We start from the raw sequence: 21,586 nt of genomic DNA on the forward strand, positions 1-21,586 counted from the left end.
CATAGACATCTTTCAGTGTCCTTGGAGCTTATTAGCCAGGTTAGCGGTCATTTCAGGCAAACTGCCACAGTTAACTGGTGTTGCCAAAGGGCACTGTTAGCATTAGGCTAGTTAATGTGGCTGCTTCGCACCTTTGTAGTTGTGTAGGTTGTTGAGAGTGTCCTGGTAGGTGTTAGCATTAGGCTAGTTAATGTGGCTGCCTCGTACCTTTGTAGTTGTGTAGGTTGTTGAGAGTGTCCTGGTAGGTGTTAGCATTAGGCTAGTTAATGTGACTGCTTCGTACCTTTGTAGTTGTGTAGGTTGTTGAGAGTGTCCTGGTAGGTGAGAATGATGGTCTGATATTGGGTGACTATTTGCCTTCGAAGGCTCTCCCAGCAGGGCGACAGCTCTCCTAATTCTTCAAGCTCACACACTCTGAGGACACAGACACATAAACATTATGAAATTCATCCAGATATTCATATATGTGCATTCTGTAGTCTGTAATCTTCTTATGAGACACATAAAGGAACATCTTGTTGATTAAGTAATCAAGAATATTTGATGATACCTTGTCAAACTCAACGCAGAACACCAAGAATCGAAAAGATTAAAATTTCATTTAGCAGAATGTGAGAGCACCTTCTCTCACTTCACAGGTATGTGCTGGCCAGTCTGCACGGGTCCTGACACATGTGCACAGGACAGGTGGATGCTAAAGCTAGACTCTCACCTGGCAGTGTCCTCTTCCAGCAGGAGTTTGACGAACTGGCGAGGGACGTTCAGAGACAGCACGCTCTCGGCCATCTGCTCCAGGATACGCAGGTTGTTTCCGTCCGTGGTGGGGAAGCGATACATGCGGGACATGGTGCCTCCAAACACTGACGACCGAAAACAGCACATGAACATGTCATCTAGGTATTGGTGACACTGACGACCAAAAGACGACCAAAAACATCACATGAACATGTCATCTAGGTATTGGTGACACTAATGACCAAAGGACGACCAAAAACATCACATGAACATGTCATCTAGGTATTGGTGACACTGATGACCAAAGGACGACCAAAAACATCACATGAACATGTCATCTAGGTATTGGTGACACTGACGACCAAAAACATCACATGAACATGTCATCTAGGTATTGGTGACACCGACGACCAAAAACATCACATGAACATGTCATCTAGGTATTGGTGACAGTCCCTTTACACATATCAGCTCTAGTGGAGACTATTCATATTATACATGGTTATAACTTGGTATATGTCTGGTGGCGTTTTTTAATGGTAGCTTTAGCTGGAAGTTAGGTTTGAGAAATCGAACCTGAAACCCTGCTCTAACACATACTGACCATCTGCACACAGAAGGGAGGGTGTGTGTGTGTGTGTGTGTGTGTGTGTGTGTGTGTGTGTGTGAGAGTGTGTGAGTGTGTGAGAGTGTGTGAGTGTGTGAGTGTGTTTGTTTGTTTGTTTTGCTCTAAGCGATGTTACACAGTTTCTAAGCTGAACATTTTTTTTGTCACATACAACAAACATCTCCTCACCATCCGCTAGTTACCTGTTACCCTGAATACAATGTAAAAAACGCGACCTCTGTGGACAGCCCAGGCTCCAAAAACGGCAACAAAAACAACCTGGTCCAGCCTGGACCATCAAAGATAAGAAACTGTTCCAGCCAATCACAGACGAGATGCGTGTTCAAGACCGTTTGAGTTGCATGGGAGGGAGGGGGAGGAGGGGCGAGCTAGCTCTCTGTTTTGTTTGAACGTCAACATAAGTGACGTTACCCAACATCGCTTAGAGCTCCTTTAACTAGCACAACCATCACTGCCCACTTCACTTTCCCAAAAGAAAGATAGAAGAAACAGAAGCTTTACCTGATCGCAGGAATGTGTCTTTGCACAAGGATGCATACTTGGATCTGACTCCCAAGGACTCTGTCAAGCTCTCATCCACAGGGAGAACCGTCTATGTCAACAACAAAATACAACACAAATCCACATGAGCACATATTGCGGTCTTCACTCATAGCAGTGTTCAGTGTCCTGTCATACGGACAACTTCTCTCTCTTCTCTCTACTCAGTCATAGAGAGAACACCTCTCCCTACCTCACTAACATATTCTTCACTAAGGTGTTGAGAGGGACAGAGTGTACAGTAATTAAGGGCCTCTGGTGAAAGCACAGCGTGATCTTTCCTTTCTAATACACTTGACGGTGGGGGAGGCTCACCCTGCCGTTTATGGTGTCTGGTAACCGTGAGACGGGCGTCCTTTGGTCTCGCCTCTCCTCCATCTGCGGGGCCACCAGGCTAATGCTGCCCACGCGCTCGTTCTCCGCTGACCTGAGAACAGCCAATGCAGTGCCGACACAGTCCATAATTAAAATGAGCAAAGGTCATCTGAATTACAATCTGAATCATTGCACAACAACTTCACAGAGAACTCACAGAGTACAGATCATGGAAATGTTTATTGGTAAAAAATAATGGATACACATGATCACATTATCCATAAAAAAAAATCCATAAATGATGCTCAGCTATTGTGAGAGTTAGAGAGCAGCTGTTTTATCTTAGAGAGAAAGAGAGAGAGACAAAGAGAGAGAGAGAGAGAAAGACAGACAGGCAAAGAGAGACAGACAGGCAGGCAGAGAGAGAAAGAAAGAGAGAGAGAGAGAAAGACAGACAGGCAGAGAGACAGAGAGAAAGAAAGAAAGAAAGAAGGAGAGAAAGAAAGAGAGAGAGAATACCCAGTTGTTGTACCTTAGCGTCAGGTGTAATCTGTGCTCCTTATCCTGAAGGAGCTCTTTAACAGTGAACAGTGCTGAGCCCAATAAATACATCTGTGTCAGTAAGAGATAGGAAGAGAGGAGAGGGAAGGGAAGGGGGGAAGAAAACGAGTTACTAATTAAATAAATACACTCACAAGAAAGTACAAGGCTCCTGTGCAAAGACACAGACAACATTTTACAGTTATGAATACTGTCAAATAGTGTTACGAGATTTTATTGCCTGAAGCATTCTGCACAATTCTTAACAGCAGTTGTTATGAATATTGTCAACACTGCTGTTAAGAATTGTGCAGAATGCTTCAGGCAATAAAATCTCCTTATGACATTTTAAAGTGAGTCTCAGTGTACATAGAGGTTACACATCTGCATTACAAAACCATCATCTTTCACATTTCCATTTATTCATTTATCAGAAGCTTTTATCCAAAGCCAATAACACAAATGAGGAAAAAACATTCAAGGTACAATACAGAGGAGAGCTTAGATAACAACTAATGCTACATCAAGGCAAGGCCAGGCCAGGCAGTTTTATTTGCATAGCGCATACCAAGGGAGTTCAATGTGGTGTCAATGTGTGTCATCAGTAGAAATCAGAAAACAACAGCTAATCACAACAATATAGTACAGTTAAAGTAAAATATTTTAAAAAAAAACAGTAAAAGTAATAAGGTGATAATAATTTAAAAAAAAGATTAAAGAATAAATAACATCAATCAATATCTGTCACAGGCTAAAACAAACGAGGGGATTCTGACCGTGCCCTGAGAGCGGTCCTTCACGTCGTACACAGACAGCTTGACCTGCGTCTGCTGAGTGATGTGGGAGTCTTGGAAGAAGGCAATACTGCTCAAGAACATCGGGTTACTGGTGCCCTGCGAAGGGAAGACACAGAAGAGACATTAGGGTGGGGAAGACACAGAGGAGACATTAGGGTGGGGAAGAGACAGAGGAGACATTAGGGTGGGGCCACCACACAACAGGAGCACACCAGCTTTTTGAGAAATTAGCCTACTTGCCATCTACTCCAGAAAAAAAGAGGAGTGGATGTGTCCTGTTATCTAACTCTGGGGTAGACGGGAAGCCTGTTTCTTTAGTCACTGGAGGCTGATCAAGAGCCTTATGAGGCAATGGAGGGAAACCAAGGTCATTGTCTTGAGGGAAATGTTACAAGGCGTTAATCTGTCCATGAGACAATATGCAACAATTTTGCCACTTTACCAATAACTAGAACTGGTACCATCTTCCGATCAATTTTTAGGATACATACCGCTAGTTTTGTGACCGACAGACACCCGCTGTTTTCTAAAATTAGCCACCTAAGCTTTTGAGATGTTTTTGATGCTTTTGTCCAAGGCGACTCACAATGACATTATAAGTTATTGTAACGAAGATAGATACACCATAAGACAAACCAATGACCGAGAAATGAACAGGGGAGGGTGCAACGAAACAAATTGGCTACATATAGAGCCAATCAGATTGTTGGAAAAGGCATAAATGATGTGTCTAACCTGAATGTTCCGTTGATTACAACCTTTACTACTGCGCAGTCTTGGGCTTTAAACCTGAAGAATTGTCTTGAACTTTGAACCATTGCTTATGCCATTAATGTCCAACTTAAAAAATTACCTCAGCTATTCTGGTCTGTTTTTCATGTCTGTTTGACCATTGTATGTGGAATTATGAGTCTCTCCCCATTCATCTAGATAAGAGCCTGATCTGGTCTGTCTAAAATAGCTGGAGGCTCTGGCAGAGATGGCAGCGGAGAGGCAAGAGTTGCCTATGAGGGCTTTGGCACTGTGGAGTCAGAGCACCCAGTGAAAATGCAGAAATTCTGCCACAGAATGGCATTGCCAAGCCAACTATATTTTCAAAATGTGTCAGCATGCCAGCAAGTTTTATTTAATTTCTTTGTCTTTGTTAGTAATGTTTTTACTAATGCTTTTTCTTTTCTTTTCAGCAGTTAAATTGCTAGTTTTTGACCAATACTCTATACTGCTGCTTGAACCAGGAGATAGTGTGTGGTGTTGATAGAGTTGGCAGCATGTTGAGAGGATTAAGGTTAGCAGAGTGAGCTAGCTCACCTCGATGATCTCGGTCTGAGTGTGTTGGGAGGATTACGGTTAACAGAGCGAGCTAGCTCACCTCTATGATCTCTGTGAGCGTGTTGGGAGGATTAAAGGGGTGGTTCAAGATTTTGGACATAGAACCTCATTTCCATGTCCTTCTAGTTGCAGAGTTTGCAGGTGCTAAGCTAGCGCAAGTCATCAGTATGTGTTAGCCTGCCACTAAAAACAGTATTACCCACTCCACAGTACACCCGAGGCAAATAAATTATAACGCCAGACTATCGATGTAAATGTCTGTGTTGATTGATCCTTGCATTTCAATGATCGAATCACATTTTGAGCGACTAGTTTCTTGGCAGCGGCGGAATTATACTTGCTCCGGTTAGTAGTACTGCGGCAAAAAGTAAACAGAGAAGCGCACTCCAATGGAGATACCTTGTAGTAGCTTTGGTAATATCAGTCCGCCGCTGCTTTGCTTAAATACCTACTACCAACTTCAGGGAACAAAGTATAACTATTGCAACGCGATGGGAGGGTAGTTGTATTTCTTACACTATTCTATCAACACAGACATTTACATCGATTGTCTGGAATTTGCCTCGGGTGTATTTTGGAGTGGGTAAGACTGTTTTTAGTGGCAGGCTAACACATACCGATGACCTGCGCTAGCCTAGCACCTGCGAACTCTGCAATTAGAAGGACTGGATGAAACGTGTTGAAAACGGTCTCCACTGATAAATATCACACTTGCTAACTTGGAAATGAGGTTCTATGTCCAAAATCCTGAACCACTTCTTTAAGGTTGGCTGAGCGAGCTAGCCCACCTCTATGATCTCTGTCTGAGCGTGTTTGAAGGATTAAGGTTAGCAGAGTGAGCTAACTCACCTCGATAATCTCTGTCTGAGCGTGTTTGGTCCAGAAGGCCTGAGGCGGTGTGGTGCAACTCACGGCCACAAAGGTGTTGGGCTTGCGGTCAAGAGATGGTGTGATGAGCTCACCGCAGGCTATTAGAACACACACACACACACACACACACACACGGAAAGAAAAACCCTTTTACCATCAGAAAAGCAAATGTATGGTTGCTAACAAATGTATGGTTGCTAAAATGCTTAGACCCCGCCCCCCCCCCCCCATTAATTGCTTCAACTAAACACCAGAATCTTTAAATGCTGGATGTGAATCACCTTCGCTTTTGACAGAATTCTACTGCTAGAGAGCATAAGGTACAACAGGGAAACAAGCTCCCACGGATATACAGTATATTCTCCACTTTACTTCTCCTCTGTTCTCTAGCTCCTCAGTGTTCAACAATTCCCCAGCGCTCTCTAACTCACTAACACACATTGGTCACAGAGGGCCCCAGGCAACCATGTGTCTCCTCAGATCCACGTGGCGAGGCAACCACTGCAGCACACACAGCCATAGGGGAGTTGAGACACATGCTGTTAGTTTCCCAGGATTCTCTGCTGCATCTTCCTGGAGGTGCAGCAAGAGAGAGGGGGTGCGCCATGGAAACACACCATGGCAACACACCACTACAACACCCCAGCGTTGCCGACTTACGTCCAGCATCCCAGACCCCCCACAGATGATGTGTATGTATGTATGGATGGATGTATGGATGTGTGTATAGATTTTCTATACTGTGACGTTTGTGTACCACCATCCACTCACCAAGACTGAACTCGAGCACAGGTTCATCTGGGTCCAAGCCATTTCCTACACACAAAAGAACAAAAACAAGGTAAGGTGACAGTCTGCAACAACAACATCCTGCAGATGACAGCTAGGAACAGTGAATTCACTTGTAAAGTTGTGTCAGTGTGCCCCAGTTCTCAGAACAGGAGGAACAGAAAACAAATGTGGGTATTTTTCTGTGTAACAAAAGGTCCAGAAAAAATCCAGAAAATGCCATATATGACACGAGTCAGAGACAAAGGTGTTAGGTGCATTTGGCACTCTGTTCATCTGGAGTAAAGCTGACATCTTGTATAGACAGAGAGTAACGCACGATTAAACACTAGTAAAACACTATTAACCAGGTGCTGACCTCCGGACATAAACTTAAAAAGAAGAAGAAAAATGTCGCACTCTGCCTCCAAATGTATTTTACTGGATAATGGTTCGGCTGTGAGGCCTTCTCCAGATCCCAAAGCAGACGTCTTACCTGCTAGCACAAGCCCCATCATCTCTGATGAGAGGTCAAACGTGCTCGCCCTGTACACTGACCACGGGCGCTGAGGTCGCTGACCTCTCTCTCTTGCAGACATCCTGTTCGGACGGGCACTTCAGGGGTTATCCGATGATAAGGAGGCTCAGGTGACGGTTGCACACACACACACGCACACACACACACGACCTCCTGTGTGTGAGCGAGCCGGTGGCTACGCCACACGAGTGTCAGACGGCTCCCTCTGAACCAGGCTGCGAGAAGAGAGCAAAACACAAAGCAAGAGACAGCGTGAGCGACAGTGAAACAAAAAGTGAAACTCAAACTGTTTTCAGACACATAGTACAACAAGCTCACGATATTTTCTAGACACTAACCAGGCGGGCTGGACCCTATGTGTGAACAAAATTACAGAATTTGTTTTTCCATAGGAATCAAGACTGCCTTCGGCGATGCCTGTCAGTTTGGCTTAGGCCTGCACTTTCCCTAACAGCCTCATACAATACACAACTCCTCTGACCAGCATACTCGAGGCTGACCTAGTGAAAACACTGGTTGGAGTTTATGATGTAGCAGTGCATTGAACCCTTCTGTCTTTAGTTGGGTTGGATGCAGAGTGAAAACACTGGTTGGAGTTACTAATGCAGCAGTGCAGTGAACCCTTCTGTCTTTAGTTGGGTTAGATGCAGAGTGAAAACACTGGTCAGAATCAGCATTTTGCCAGGCTCTTCCCATTTAAACTGTTCTGATGTGAAGAACAGGTTGGGATTCCATAGCTTGGTTTCTATATCACAGCTCAGCTCACACATAGCCTATGGGGCAGCCTACTGGTTAGCACTTCGGACCTGTAACCGGAGGGTTGCCGGTTCGAACCCCAACCAGTCGGCACGGCTGAAGTGCCCGTGAGCAAGGCACCTAACCCCTCACTGCTCCCCGAGCGCCGCTGTTGTTGCAGGCAGCTCACTGCGCCGGGATTAGTGTGTGCTTCACCTCACTGTGTGTTCACTGGTGTGTTTCACTAATTCACGGATTGGGATAAATGCAGAGACCAAATTCCCCTCACGGGATCAAAAGAGTATATATACTTATACTTAGCCTAGTACGTGCTGTCTTACTGAGCCAGAGACTCTGGGAAACAAAGTTCTAAAAGAGTAGGCTTAACATTCCCCAATGAATTGTTTTGGTTTGAACCAATTTGGCTATTTTGGGTTGTGCCATCACCAAGCAGTGGATAGGATTGAGACTCAGACTCTAACCCAAATGGTAGCCATTTATAACCCGCAGGTGCTTCGTTTATTGTGTATGGAGAGTTTATTCAATTAAGTTGGACTCTCAATGAGCCGTCAGGTCCACAAAAATAGACTGTTCTGACTTTACCCTAATTACCACTTCTGTGCTATATCACCAGATGTGAAATGGAGAGAGAGAGAGAGATAGAGAAGAGGGGAGTATACCCAAAGGCAGTGTAGAAACAACAGAGCATGCTTTAGACACCTCATTAGTTGAGTTTTGTTTTAATTCTTTGTATTTTTTGTGACGAGGCTGGAAAGCTATGAAAAAAACGAGCCTAATTTATCTCTGTCGTTTATCTCTGTCTCTGTCATTTATTTTCTGTAACACACAGCTCGCAGCCTCAACCGTCAACAACCTTATCTGTACATTTAGATTCTGAGTCAAGCACCATACTCCGTGTCAATGAGGTAATCTTTCACTCAGGAAGATTAATACAAATCTGATGAGAAACTAAGCAGACTGATGCCACAAGTGTTGTGCTGCGCTTTCAGAATAAGAACTACCATGTGTACATGTATAAAGAAGAACATTTAAAAAATGGCTTAGACTGACATACTGTACATGTAGGCACAAAGCTGTGTGAGCAGTCTAAACATAACAGTACAGCTCTCTCTCTCTCTCTGTGTGTGTTTGTGTGTGTGTTGTTCACTTTCTTACTAACTGTAATTAACTGTTTTTTAACTGGTTAATTAACTGCTTGCTCAAAACGTGAGAAGTGAGTTCTGCAGGGAGGGAGCTTAGCTGGCAGTAACTCGTAAGTGTGCACTCTGACCTCTTGCAAAACATGCTTTTAAAACCTCAATGCAACAACCTGGGGCTTGCTGCACTGTAATGCAGACGCACAAGTGCATTGCACACCCACCACACCGAACGCTGTAAGCCGCAACGAGAGACCAGCCGTATGTAAAGCCCAGCAGTCTTAACCCTTAAAGGTGTAGGTTTTTGAACGTTCTAAGTTCCGCAACAATTGAAGGTTCTAAAATTCTATGTTGAATTCAATGAACCCAGATATTCTTTAGAACGTTCATTTCTCAACATTCCCGTACTCCTTTAAGGGTTAAAAAAACAAACCTAGGGGGAACAGCGTAGCGGTTACATAAAAAAAAAACAAAAAAAAAAACTGGGTTCTCACCCACCACACATCGTCTGAAAACACAAAATCTCCCCCTTGGCCCACCGTCTTGCCTAGAACTTCCTGGCATAAGAGCAAAGAATGTGGTGGACTTGATAGTTTGCATCTTTATTCATTATATCATTATTGTTTTATTATTGCTTTTCCCCTCATTTTCATTGCTTATTTTTATTAGGCTATTGATTGAATTGATATTGTTGTTTATTATTACTATTCTCCTTATTATATTTGACCAACATTCTAATCTGTTCCCTGTTCAATTTTAAATATTATGTTGTTTTGTATTTATGTGTCGCTTTGGACAAAGGCGTCTGCCAAATCCATAACCATAACCATCTTGACTCACTGACACACCAGCTGATCAATTCACTGCCAGGAGGAGCATTTTGTCCCTGATGTAAAATTCCTTTTGGAGATGAATGATGAAGGGCAGACATGTAAAGACACATAAGGCCACATTAAATGTTGATCACATGCAGGCATCAGTAGAGAACGTGGAGTACTGGCATGCTCCCCCACAAATGCACTTTAAAACTTGGGAACAGTAAACGCGGCATGCACGCACCTAAACACAACAACTGCAGGCTGATGACGCTCACTGGGAATCTGACTGAGCAAGCACGCGTGTGTGTTGTCATCTGTGAGCATGCGTGTGTGTTTTCATCTGTGAGCACACATGTGTATGTGTGTGTGTCTGTGTGTGTGTGTGTATGTTTTCATGTGAGAGCATGTGTGTGTCTGTTTTCATGTGAGAGTATGTGTGTGTGTGTTTTCATGTGAGAGCATGTGTGTGTGCGCGTGTGTGTTTTCATGTAAGAGCATGGGTGGTGTGCCCAGCATGCGCCTGGCAGATTGCTTTCTGCATGGCAAGAGCCGAGCACGTGTCTGTGCCACAGAGATACTCTCTCTCTCTCTCTCTCTCACTCACCCAAGCCCAGTTCTGAGGAGCCAAATGTTAGAGAAGAACCACTCACTCGGATGACACACACACACACAGTTATGAGGAGCCAAATATTATAGAGAAGAGCCACTCACTACGATCACACACACACACACACACACACACACACACACACACACACACACACACACACACACACACACACACACACACACACACACACACACACACACACACACAGAAACACACCCCTCTATTTCTAGTCCTCTCACATGCATTGATGGCGTTCTGTTTAAATGTGCTACCACTTGTTCCTCCTGCATAGCCCCCCATCTCTCCCTCTTTCCCACACTGCAGCTGAAAGTGAACAATATGGTGAGTGACTGAATCGCAGTTGGAGAGTGGGCAGATTTCATGTGGAGAGTGAGTCCATTTTTGCACACGGCTGCTTTGGAGTTTAATGTACTGGTCTTTGGCTGCCCAGCTCTGAACCTCCTTCAGCTCCGCAGAGACCGCAAAACCCACTGAAGAGAAAGGGGGAGGCTGAGAACATGGACAGTGCCAGGACCCTGCTGGACAGAACTTTCAACTCAGACTGAAAAATGAGCAATTATGCCATTTGCGTTTTTTAAAACAATAATCAGACGAAATTGAGCAGAGAAAGAGAGATAGAGATAGAGAGAGAGAGAAACAGATAAGAAAAAAAGAAAGAGTGTGTCCAATCTGGCAGTCATCAGCTTCAGCACACCAGAGAATGAGCCATCTTCATCTCGCCCCCACCAGCGGCCCAGCACTCTGCATCCAACCCAACTAAAGACAGAAGGGTTCACTGCACTGCTGCATTAGTAACTCCAACCAGTGTTTTCACTCTGCATCCAACCCAACTAAAGACAGAAGGGTTCAATGCACTGCTACATCATAAACTCCAACCAGTGTTTTCACTCTGCATCCAACCCAACTAAAGACAGAAGGGTTCACTGCACTGCTGCATTAGTAACTCCAACCAGTGTTTTCACTCTGCATCCAACCCAACTAAAGACAGAAGGGTTCACTGCACTGCTGCATTAGTAACTCCAACCAGTGTTTTCACTCTGCATCCAACCCAACTAAAGACAGAAGGGTTCAATGCACTGCTACATCATAAACTCCAACCAGTGTTTTCACTAGGTCAGCCTCGAGTATGCTGGTCAGAGGAGTTGTGAATTGTATGAGGCTGTTAGGGAAAGTGCAGGCCTAAGCCAAACTGACAGGCATCGCCGAAGGCAGTCTGGGACCGCACAGCACTCTCGAGTCACTCTGGGACAAGTCACGACGCTGCCAAAAGACATAAACGTTGTTGTTATATGCCACAGAGTCCTCAAGGATCTCTCTGCAACGGCTAATTTCTGCCCCGACTTTGGCATCGGCGAACTGAGAGTGTCCTGATTAGAACGGTCACAATAACAACGTTTTGTTGGATGATATATTGTCTCAGAAAATATTGTGATAAATGATATTATTGCCATAGGCTAAGGTTACTATAACGACATATACATACTATAATGACACAATAATACCTCTCTCAACCTGCAACTGCAGTTTTTTAATCCCAGCTCAAACACTCTGGGTGATACAGTTTGCGCCACTTAAGAGTAAGAGATGTATGTGTAACAGCAAAAGGATAATACTAAGTTTGGAGACACCAAAACACACTACTATACCCATAAGGTTAGGTTAAATTAAAACAAATAGAGGACCAATGACTAAACAAAAATGTTGGGCGATATCAAGGTTGGCAGAAGTTAGCGTTGGTATGGGCATATATTGTATGCTAAGTCGATATTGTAATTATTGTGACAGACCCGGTCCTGATAGGAGTCCTAAGTGCTGATGGAGCTGGAGGGAGATGAGCAGAGTGTGTCTGGCACATCATCAGGTGTGCGTGGCATTCTGTGATGAGGATGAAATGACCTCATCACAAAATAGGCAAAAAACACACATTTGTCTATGCAAAAAACACATTTATCTATGCAAGTACACACCGAACCATAGTGTAGCTAGGTGTGTTCACGCGCCTCTGGCTTGAACAGACTATTAATCAAGCCTTAAGGGTCATTCACACCAAGAACGATAACCCTTTAGGCGAATGACCCTTTAGGCGATCACTCAAAACAAAACACTCAAAACGCCTGACCCTATATCAGGGTTCCTACACATTTTCCATTTCAAAATTCCATACTTTTTCCATACTCAAATGTTCAAACTTCTCGGTAGATTTTTCTGACCATATTCTAGACATTGTCAATGGAGTGTTCTACTAGCATTGTGAAGAGCTGTATAATAATGTTTATTATTAACTTGTTAGCCCTCAGAAAACACTTGCCCATTGTTGGATACTTTTCGATGGGGAAGTGCTGTGTTGGAAGGTGCACTCACATTTGATACAGCATACTACATATGTTGGAGACTAGTGCACTGCTGGCAGAGGCCTCAGAAATCACTGTAAACAGTATTATTTGTTTGCAATAACAGTTCGGATAATGCAGTATCCATGTCTTGGTAACTTTTACAAAATCAAAAAAGTCTACCAGTGTTTTAGCCGAAAACAGCAGTGCTAGGTATAGGGCACGTCAATTATAGGGCAAATTCCATACCTTTCCAGGTTTTCCATACTGCGTAGGAACCCTGCTATATGGGGGGGACTGCCCAGTTGTTGTAGTTGACAGACAAAACTTGAACATTAATATTTGATAAAACAATAACATAGACGTATGTGCTAACAGTAAAGCATGTAATAGGTTATCTTTCTGCTCCCTGGGGGCACAAACATGTCCAAGCATGACTGACAGACAGACAAACTAACAAACAGAGGGGAAAACAAACAACAACCAAACAGAACATCCTTGGCACAGATAAGAAAAATTGCTTGTGTAGGCCTATAATTTGTAATGTAATACTACTTAGCCTAATGTTTATGCACAGAGTACTCCAGGCGTTATAAGATTAGGCCTGTACACAAAAGCTGCTTTCTTCATGGTGAAGGGAAGTGGGCGGACCAAATCACACTGTAAGAAGTTTACTCGTCTAATACCATATTTTAACAGGAAACCCTGAAAGGATGACATGATGTGATCTCACAGCAAACAGCAAAGTGAGGTGATGTGATTATGATAGACTAGGAGGATTTTTTTAGAACATAGAGGCTTTTCCCTGGATGCTCCAATGTCGTTTCAACTGACAACAACCAAATCAAACAGCGCAAATAGCACAACCAAATCCATAGAAATGTTATTACCTGCCATGCAACCCTACAATCCCATTCAGCTTTGGCATGTCTGAACAGGAGACAGCAAGAAGGGAACACAGCTATTTCCATCAGTTCCATTACGTTAAACTGGAACTCCTTCTCTTTATCCCAGTTCTCTGTGGACTCAGGCTTAGCACAGAGAACAATGAGCAGTGCCAGATATAGGATAGGCCTCGCTTCTGAAGGCCCTTTAAGGCTTCATACTCACATGAACTGGGACACAAGGACAGGGTTAGCTTTCCCTGCTAAACCCCAGCGGGACGCTGACACAGTTCTGCACACGCACCCTCGTGCAAACAGAGCTCGTTTTCAGGCTGGCTCGCCTTGCCTCCACATAAGGGTAGCCTAGCTAGCGCACCCCAGAACTAACTGATGCAATGTCTGACACAATCCTTTTAGTGAGGAGAGACCACTGACTGTCTAAGTCACTGGGTGAGACACTGACGGGTTTTGAGTCTTTACCAAAAGGCATATCTAGCACACGCGCTGGTTTCACTTCTTTTTAAAGCTATGCTTTACATATATATATATATATATATATATATATATATATAGTCTTCATGCATGGAGGGGGAATTTAGTGAAATGAGGATCTTGTGGGTTTATCCACTGCCTGACCACAAGCAAGTTTATCTTTGTCTGGAGTCATGCAGAGACAAATCAAATCAGATAAATCCAGATTGTCCAGTTGCAGTCATATCACATTTTGATAAATGCAGCATTGCATTGAAAACCTACAGCAAACAGAAGAGATTGATAGTTCTGTCCTTTTAAAATCTCTTGTTTATTACATAAAACTACAACACAGACAGCTCCTGCTTTCTCTTGTTCTGGTTCACTACTGCACTACTCTTCGGTGGGCTGTAGAGTGTCTGTTTTTAAAGGGCAAGTGTAAAAGGCAGGCATGTGCTTGAAGTCGTCATTTTGTCCTAAACACTCGCCATGGAAGAGGAGGACAAAGGGCCCGTGGACCCTGGTTGACCATAAAAGGATAAAAACCAAGTTCTGTCTCGGCCTCGGACGGGCAGCTAGCAACGTTTGAAACTTCACTTGAGCCACCGGACCGTTTCTCAGCCTCGCTCACACACAGCGGGAGGGTGCGTAACCATGGCACCCAGCACCCTCAGATTTGACACTGACGCGCTCATCAAACGTGTGACACCCACACGGCAACAGCCGCAGCATCAGGATCCTCCGCGTTTCCATCATGCGTCCCACGGCCGGCTCTCTCTACTTACATGGAGCTTTTTATGGCAACAGGTTTCGCTTGAACTAATCAAACACTCCAACTAAGCTGAACTGCAGCTTACACACAGTGATGACAGATTAGGCCGCTACATGATTTTATCTTTGGAAAACTGCCAGCCAGTCAAAGTCACCTTCTGCAGTCAGCTGTGGGTCTCAGCTACTGTTCCTTGCCAACTCACAAGAACAACGCCTTAATTTGATGTCTGGAACGCAGTCAGAATGTGTCCCAAGATGCATACAGAAGGTGCTTTGGACACATGATAATTTTGCAACGCTTCTCAACTGTTTGCAGATGAGCATTCATAAACAGCATTAGATGTGAAGTATATATATAACATTTATATGTTCAGCGAAAACATTTATTTAAGTTATAACAGCTCTCCTAATATGTAGCCACAGAGTAGTCCATATTTGCCAAATCAGGCTGATTATCTGCAAACCAAAGATGAGGTGAGGACTTTTTAACAGCCAACTTTGTGGCCAGAATGAGAGGCAGTGATGTCACAGACTGGAAACTGTCCCACATTACACAACCACAGAGTAACCAAACAAGTAGTACACAAAGATTTGGTAACTCGTTTCTACCAAACAAACGGTACACAAAGATTTGTTAACTTGTTTCTACTCAACATCCTGCCGATTTCCTTAGATGGGGTAAGTGACTGGAAAGACGGAAATTATTACGTAAAAACATCTTCTAATGAGGATTACAGTAGTCTATAAACTAAACAAGACATTACTCCATTACAGTGATGCATGTTACAAGTGGCTATGACCTTTGACACTTATGTTACATATAACCCCTTAATCATCAATTATAAACCCTTAAAACACAATTGCCTATACGCCAGGCACTTCCTAGAAGGCTCTTTAGCAAGCTCATATATTAGCAATGGAGCGTCACCTCTGTTGTAACGACTATTGTTTTAGCGCACATGTTGAGACGGCCCCGGTTGGGTGTTCCACCTTGTGAATCAGCTCGTTAAGATGCTGAGGGATTTATGTGTGTGTCAAAGGTGAATAAAGAGTTGCCCTGTTGGGCATTAACAACATGTTCAGAGTCAGAGTGAACACAAAAGGGACAGAATATTACAAACGATGTGGTTACACTGAGGCTCCACTGGAAATACTGCATGTGCTCAGGCTGAAGAGCCTTCCGTGGTATATATAGTCCATTAGCATATCTTGAGGAGAATAATTGAGAGGGTATGGTACAGAAACGAGAGGAATCTGGCAGAAGGATAAAAATGGTATGGTTGCAGTAGACTCTGGATGTAGGAAGGAATGCCTTCATCTAACTGTGAGTCCTGCTAGATAGTAGCCTAGAAATCTAGACGCACCATAGCGGCAGCAAATTACATTTGCTTCCAGGGCTAGTCTAGCAACTCTCCGTTGGCTTGTGAGCTCGAAAAATTAAACTTCTATCAGGCCAATCAAATCGTGTATAGAATCGTTAGGCGGGCTTAACATGATGATTGATGGCAGAGTTGCAATGGTTTGGCTTGAATTCCCTGCTACTTGAAAACAAATAAGATGGATGTTGCTGTTGGCGAACACTGTGACACGAGTTAAGCTTTTATTAAGTTGGCAAAAGTTTGAACTAGCCAACTAGCTCCACTGGTGGGAAACGCATGGGACGCATAGCGCTGTCCTATTGCGTGCAGAGGGAATTTGAAAAACAACCAATTATCCCGCCCCTCGGACTGAGCACTGCGAACGGTGAGTGCCCAGACCCTACATTTTAATGTGGGTCTGGCTCGTCAGGCTAGCTAGATAGCTCTCTGAGTCATAACTTAGAGAGTGGGTGAGTGTCGTCACGGAGACACTGACTGCATGGAGACAAATCAAGGTTGACATCTCCAGAGTTGAACTCTCCCACCTCCTTCTCATAACACCGCCTTCCTGTCAGGCGCACTCTGCCTGGGGGACGATCCTCATCAGAGATTTCAGGCATTGTGCCTTTTGCAGCTCTATAATGTCCTGCTCGGTCCCCTTTTGAATCTTCAATCTGGAGACATGAGCCTGTCTATTTAACCCTTCAGCCGGTACCGTCACAATGGAAAATGAACGTTCTAAAGAATATCTGAGTCCATTGAATTCAACATGGAATTTTAGAACCTTACATTGTTGCGGAACAGCATCTTTTGTTAGAATGTTCAAATCTCCCTGAGACTGCTTGAATGTGAAGGTGGTGGCTTGCACTGATGGTCAGACAAACCAGAACCAATGGCATTGTGTTTCCAGAATGAGGCCACTGAAAAATAGTGTGCGTGCTTTTTCTGCCATGCGGAGTAGGCCCTATGTCCACATGAGTTTGTGTAGAGAAATAATGGCTAAAATGAAAACAATAACACAAGAGAAGAGCATGGCAGTTGATATGGGATATTACTGAGATTTGGGCATAGACTATTTCCTTAGAAAGCAACAACAGATGTAACCTTTTCACATGCAAATTACTACCAACCTTCACCCCTTCCCCCCAGGCACTGTGTATCTGTGCAGGCATTGTCCTGGTGAACACAGGACACATAGATACACACACACACAAACACACACAAACAAACACACACACACACACACATGTATGCGCACACACAGCCTAGTCCAGCAGAGAACCAGAGAACACCGCACTTTCCTCCACTAAACTGGAGATAGAAAAAATATGACTGCATCTTTTCACTTCACACACCTACTCTCTCACCTAAACTTAGCTTTGCGAGTTCCCGAGAAAGGACGCCTCTAACCACCACTGAGCTCATCACTGAGCTCTCTGAACGGGGAGGACACATCTAACCACCACTGAGCTCTCTGAACTGGGAGGACACATCTAACCACCACTGAGCTCTCTGAACTGGGAGGACACATCTAACCACCACTGAGCTCTCTGAACTGGGAGGACACATCTAACCACCACTGAATCGAGAGGACACATCTAACCACCACTGAATCGAGAGGACACATCTAACCACCACTGAGCTCTCTGAACTGGGAGGACACATCTAACCACCACTGAATCGAGAGGACACATCTAACCACCACTGAATCGAGAGGACACATCTAACCACCACTGAGCTCTCTGAACTGGGATGACACGTCATCAGGAAGGATGCATCTAACCACCACTGAGCTCTCTAAACTGGGAGCATGCATCATCTCTAGCCTAACCACCCTCTAGTCACTAAGCAACAGCAGAGCTTACTTTGATAGAATTCCAAATGCATTCCAATTCAATGTCAAGTTACGTGTCAATCTATCAAAAGATGACCCTGCTCCGGACAAAGAACCATCAGCATCATTGAGATGCTTGGGGAAGGAAGTTTGATTTGGTGACCCCCAGAGTGATCTCTACAGAGCTCCAATGGCACTACTGTTAGCCCAGCCTACACCACTCAATGTGGCAGAGCTACACACAGTGACCAGTGCTGTGTGAACACAGATCAGGGTGGGGAGTCTCTTTGAAGCTTTGTCGCATTTCCTGTAACGTGAAGAAAACAGGAAGTGACTCAACGGCTTCTGCCAGTCTTCAAGAACATAATCTGTGCACTTAACTTCAATGACATGGTCTTTGGCAACCTTTGCAAAGGTATTTTCAAGCTATGATATCCCCACAAGGAAAACAAACAAACAAAAAAAGTTAATGCTTTATGGAAGAGGGTCTTAAATGACAGATAAGCCAAGAGCAAAAGCAGTAGCTGAACTTCAACCAACCGAAAGGGCGGACGGTCTTGGGTGAAAGGGTGAACATCTGGAACCTTTCAGATTCCTCACCGACTAGTTTCACTATAAAAGAAGGAACATCTCAATACCACAATCACTGCATTGCGCAGAACAGCAACACTCAGCAAACATACAGGCAACTTAGGAAGAACCAAGTGCCAGTTCCTCAAACATTTGGGATAGCCACAGACAATCTGAAGATCATTTTCTGTGCGTCATCAAGTGGCCAAGACCAATTTTCTATCTTGGGAAATATCTGGAAGAACAAATTAAAATGCTAATATAATTAGTTACTTATCAGAGCAGTGGGAGTGAACTTCACACATCCCAAAAAAAAGGCACACTGGTAGCACTAAGCTATTTGAGGATGCACACCAACAGAGAGAGTGCCAAGGGCTACACGTCATAATTAATCAGCCCAAAAAACATCTTCATATCAAAACAGAAGCCTTAGGGTATGTTTGGTTGACAAAGAACAGCTAATCTAAGCCAGAAACAGGCATCAAACATGGACTAGACCAGCGTGTCACCCACTGAGAATTCAAAATACCAACAGCTTATTATTGGTTACTTCTTCCTTTCCACACGTGCGCTGCGCTGCGACTCTTGGTCTACTTCTGCTTTCAGCCGAAACACTCGACGAGCAAAAAAAGCCCAGGCCTCTCCTATCCTTGCCTAGCCTCATCTAGCCTTAACCTGGGCCAGCGTTACTCCTCTGACTACCCATGTTCAGTCTCACAGTCCACTGCTAGACTATGATGAAGGGGCTTTGGCTAGCCAGTAAGAGAATTGGGATAGCCCTTCCTCTCACGTGAACGCGCAAAACTATGGGGAAGGGGGAAGGGGTAAAACAGAAATGGGATTCAGGCTTTAATGCTGTCATCTTCTCCACACAGCTGAACTACTGCCCACTCACCTATTCATTGCTTTTCTTGTGCTGGTGGCCTACTTGGTACACCTGTATCTCATGCGTTTGTCAGTTCATGGTGTATAAAGCCACTGTGTGGTTGCTGTTATTCGTTGTGAATATGTACCTGGTGACAGCGGGCCCAAAGAGGATTTCCCATGTGAGTGAACAATAAAGATTCTATCCTATATTCTACTTTAGATTTCTATTCTATACTCTATCCTATATTTATTTTTGTCTTCCTCCTATGTTGATACCAGTCAGTCTGTCACATTAGGGCAGCAGGGTTGCGGCAACACTGCCGTCTCATATTTTCTCCAAGTCTACATTTGCCCCGTCGTTGTGGTCCATCGATCGATCAGACATTATTGCAGTTTTGGACAGTGCCTTTCTGCAGAAAGAAAAATGGAGACAAAAGCGCACACAGAGCACTAGACAGACGAGGCGCTGTCCTGATGAGTTAAAAGCAGGAGGAGAGGATTAGGTTAGGAGGGAAACGTCAAGTCTGGTAGGAGGACAGAGCAAAACATGCTGGCTAGCATAATGCTTACACACACTAGCATCATGCTTACACACACTAGCATAATGCTTACACACACTAGCATCATGCTTACACACACTAGCATCATGCTTATAACGGTGCTGCGGGAGCTCCAAATGTTCACCACACTATTTTATTTATTTATATGTTTATTTAACAGGGACAATGCACAGTGTATAACTGAGCCAGATTATAGCACAAAGGCTAGTTTACATCTGTGGGCCCTGGACAGGAGATGATGATGTTATACAAGAAACCGATTCAAGACATGTTAGAACTGGGACAGATAGACATACATTACAGATATACATTAAGTACAGTCGCAATTTACACAGATTAAACACACACTAAAATGCAGCACAGAACCTGTTGCACGGTCAACTAACATATGTCAAACAAAACACCACTCATCCATAATAACAGCTTGAACCTACACTTCTGACATGGATAATTCATAGCATCATTCAAGAGATCCCCAGTTAGAGCTCTTTGTATGATGGAAGTCCTGAGAGTGGATCCAGGAACCACCAAACAGAGAGACAACAGCAGTTATGCAACTATGATTCATAATTCAGCCCAGAGTGCAACTGGGGGATGGATGCTGTTCGCTCCGTCACGTTCGGAGACACACTGCGTGTGTGTGTGTTTTTTTTTTGTAGTTGCTCCCTGGCCTCCGTGCTGTTGAAGCTCTGGGGCAGACTGGCCCACAGTAAGCAGTCCATGTTAGGATGTCCACTTTCCCTGGCACCATCAAATATTTATAGCTGTTGAGTAATCAAAAGTAACTACAGCTTCCTGGTGTGTATACTGTATACTGTACCTGACCGCCTTGATGGCTCCGGACAAGTCTGTAATTTATAAACTGATGGTAAAAAGGTTTTGGTTCGGCTATTATAACTGGAGGCACCAGAGCTTTAACTCAATTGAGGCACATGATGCACGTAAACAGTGTGGCACGTGGCAGAGGGCAGATTAAACGTATTCTGCACCCGCGCGGTTCCAGCCACGCCTTCGTACATTTTTACTCAGAGATATACCTGGGCTACCTAGAGCTTGTTCTCATAGACATTTAAATGCTGGACTATTAAACGAACACATTAAATTACATTTAGCAGACACTTCTTGACCAAAGTGACTTACATATGGCAGCTGTATTACAAGGGATCACATTGTCCCCGGAGCAACTTGGGGTTAAGTGCCTTGCTCAAGGGCACAACGGTGGAAGCCGGGAATTGAACCGACAACTTTCAGGCTACTGCACGCTAGCCCTTAACGACTACACTACCACCACCCTACAGGCTACTGCACGCTAGCCCAGCTCCTTAACCACTACACTACCACCGCCCTACAGGCTACTGCACGCTAGCCCAGCTCCTTCACCACTACACTACCACCACCCTACAGGCTACTGCACGCTAGCCCAGCTCCTTAACCACTACACCACCACCGCCCATCACCTAAGCCTACGCGATATTACACTGGATTACCATGTAACAGTATCAGTGAAACAGGTCTCTCACCTGTTTATTTTATTGGTTAG

General features: G+C 44.2%; 1 protein-coding gene across 8 annotated transcripts in view; it reads right to left on the reverse strand.

Moving 5' to 3' along the window:
- inpp4ab (inositol polyphosphate-4-phosphatase type I Ab) overlaps window positions 1–21,586 on the reverse strand; it is a 48,441-nt gene that overhangs the window by 24,953 nt on the left and 1,902 nt on the right. For 7 of the 8 annotated variants that reach the window (XM_042079932.1, XM_042079928.1, XM_042079931.1 and 4 more), the window contains exons 2-10: window positions 7,019–7,275; window positions 6,526–6,570; window positions 5,734–5,852; window positions 3,535–3,651; window positions 2,751–2,830; window positions 2,219–2,330; window positions 1,865–1,955; window positions 713–860; window positions 284–414 (exon numbers count right to left, since the gene is read on the reverse strand). In XM_042079932.1, the coding sequence (XP_041935866.1) occupies window positions 284–414; window positions 713–860; window positions 1,865–1,955; window positions 2,219–2,330; window positions 2,751–2,830; window positions 3,535–3,651; window positions 5,734–5,852; window positions 6,526–6,570; window positions 7,019–7,121 (946 nt within the window). In that variant the 5' untranslated portion in view covers window positions 7,122–7,275. Of the gene's footprint in view, window positions 1–283; window positions 415–712; window positions 861–1,864; window positions 1,956–2,218; window positions 2,331–2,750; window positions 2,831–3,534; window positions 3,652–5,733; window positions 5,853–6,525; window positions 6,571–7,018; window positions 7,276–13,841; window positions 13,860–21,586 lie in introns of those variants that run through there. The other variant, XM_042079927.1, reaches the window with a different exon arrangement.

The sequence above is a fragment of the Alosa sapidissima genome, chromosome 23 (assembly GCF_018492685.1).
Source record: "Alosa sapidissima isolate fAloSap1 chromosome 23, fAloSap1.pri, whole genome shotgun sequence".
NCBI classification, from domain to species: domain Eukaryota; kingdom Metazoa; phylum Chordata; class Actinopteri; order Clupeiformes; family Clupeidae; genus Alosa; species Alosa sapidissima.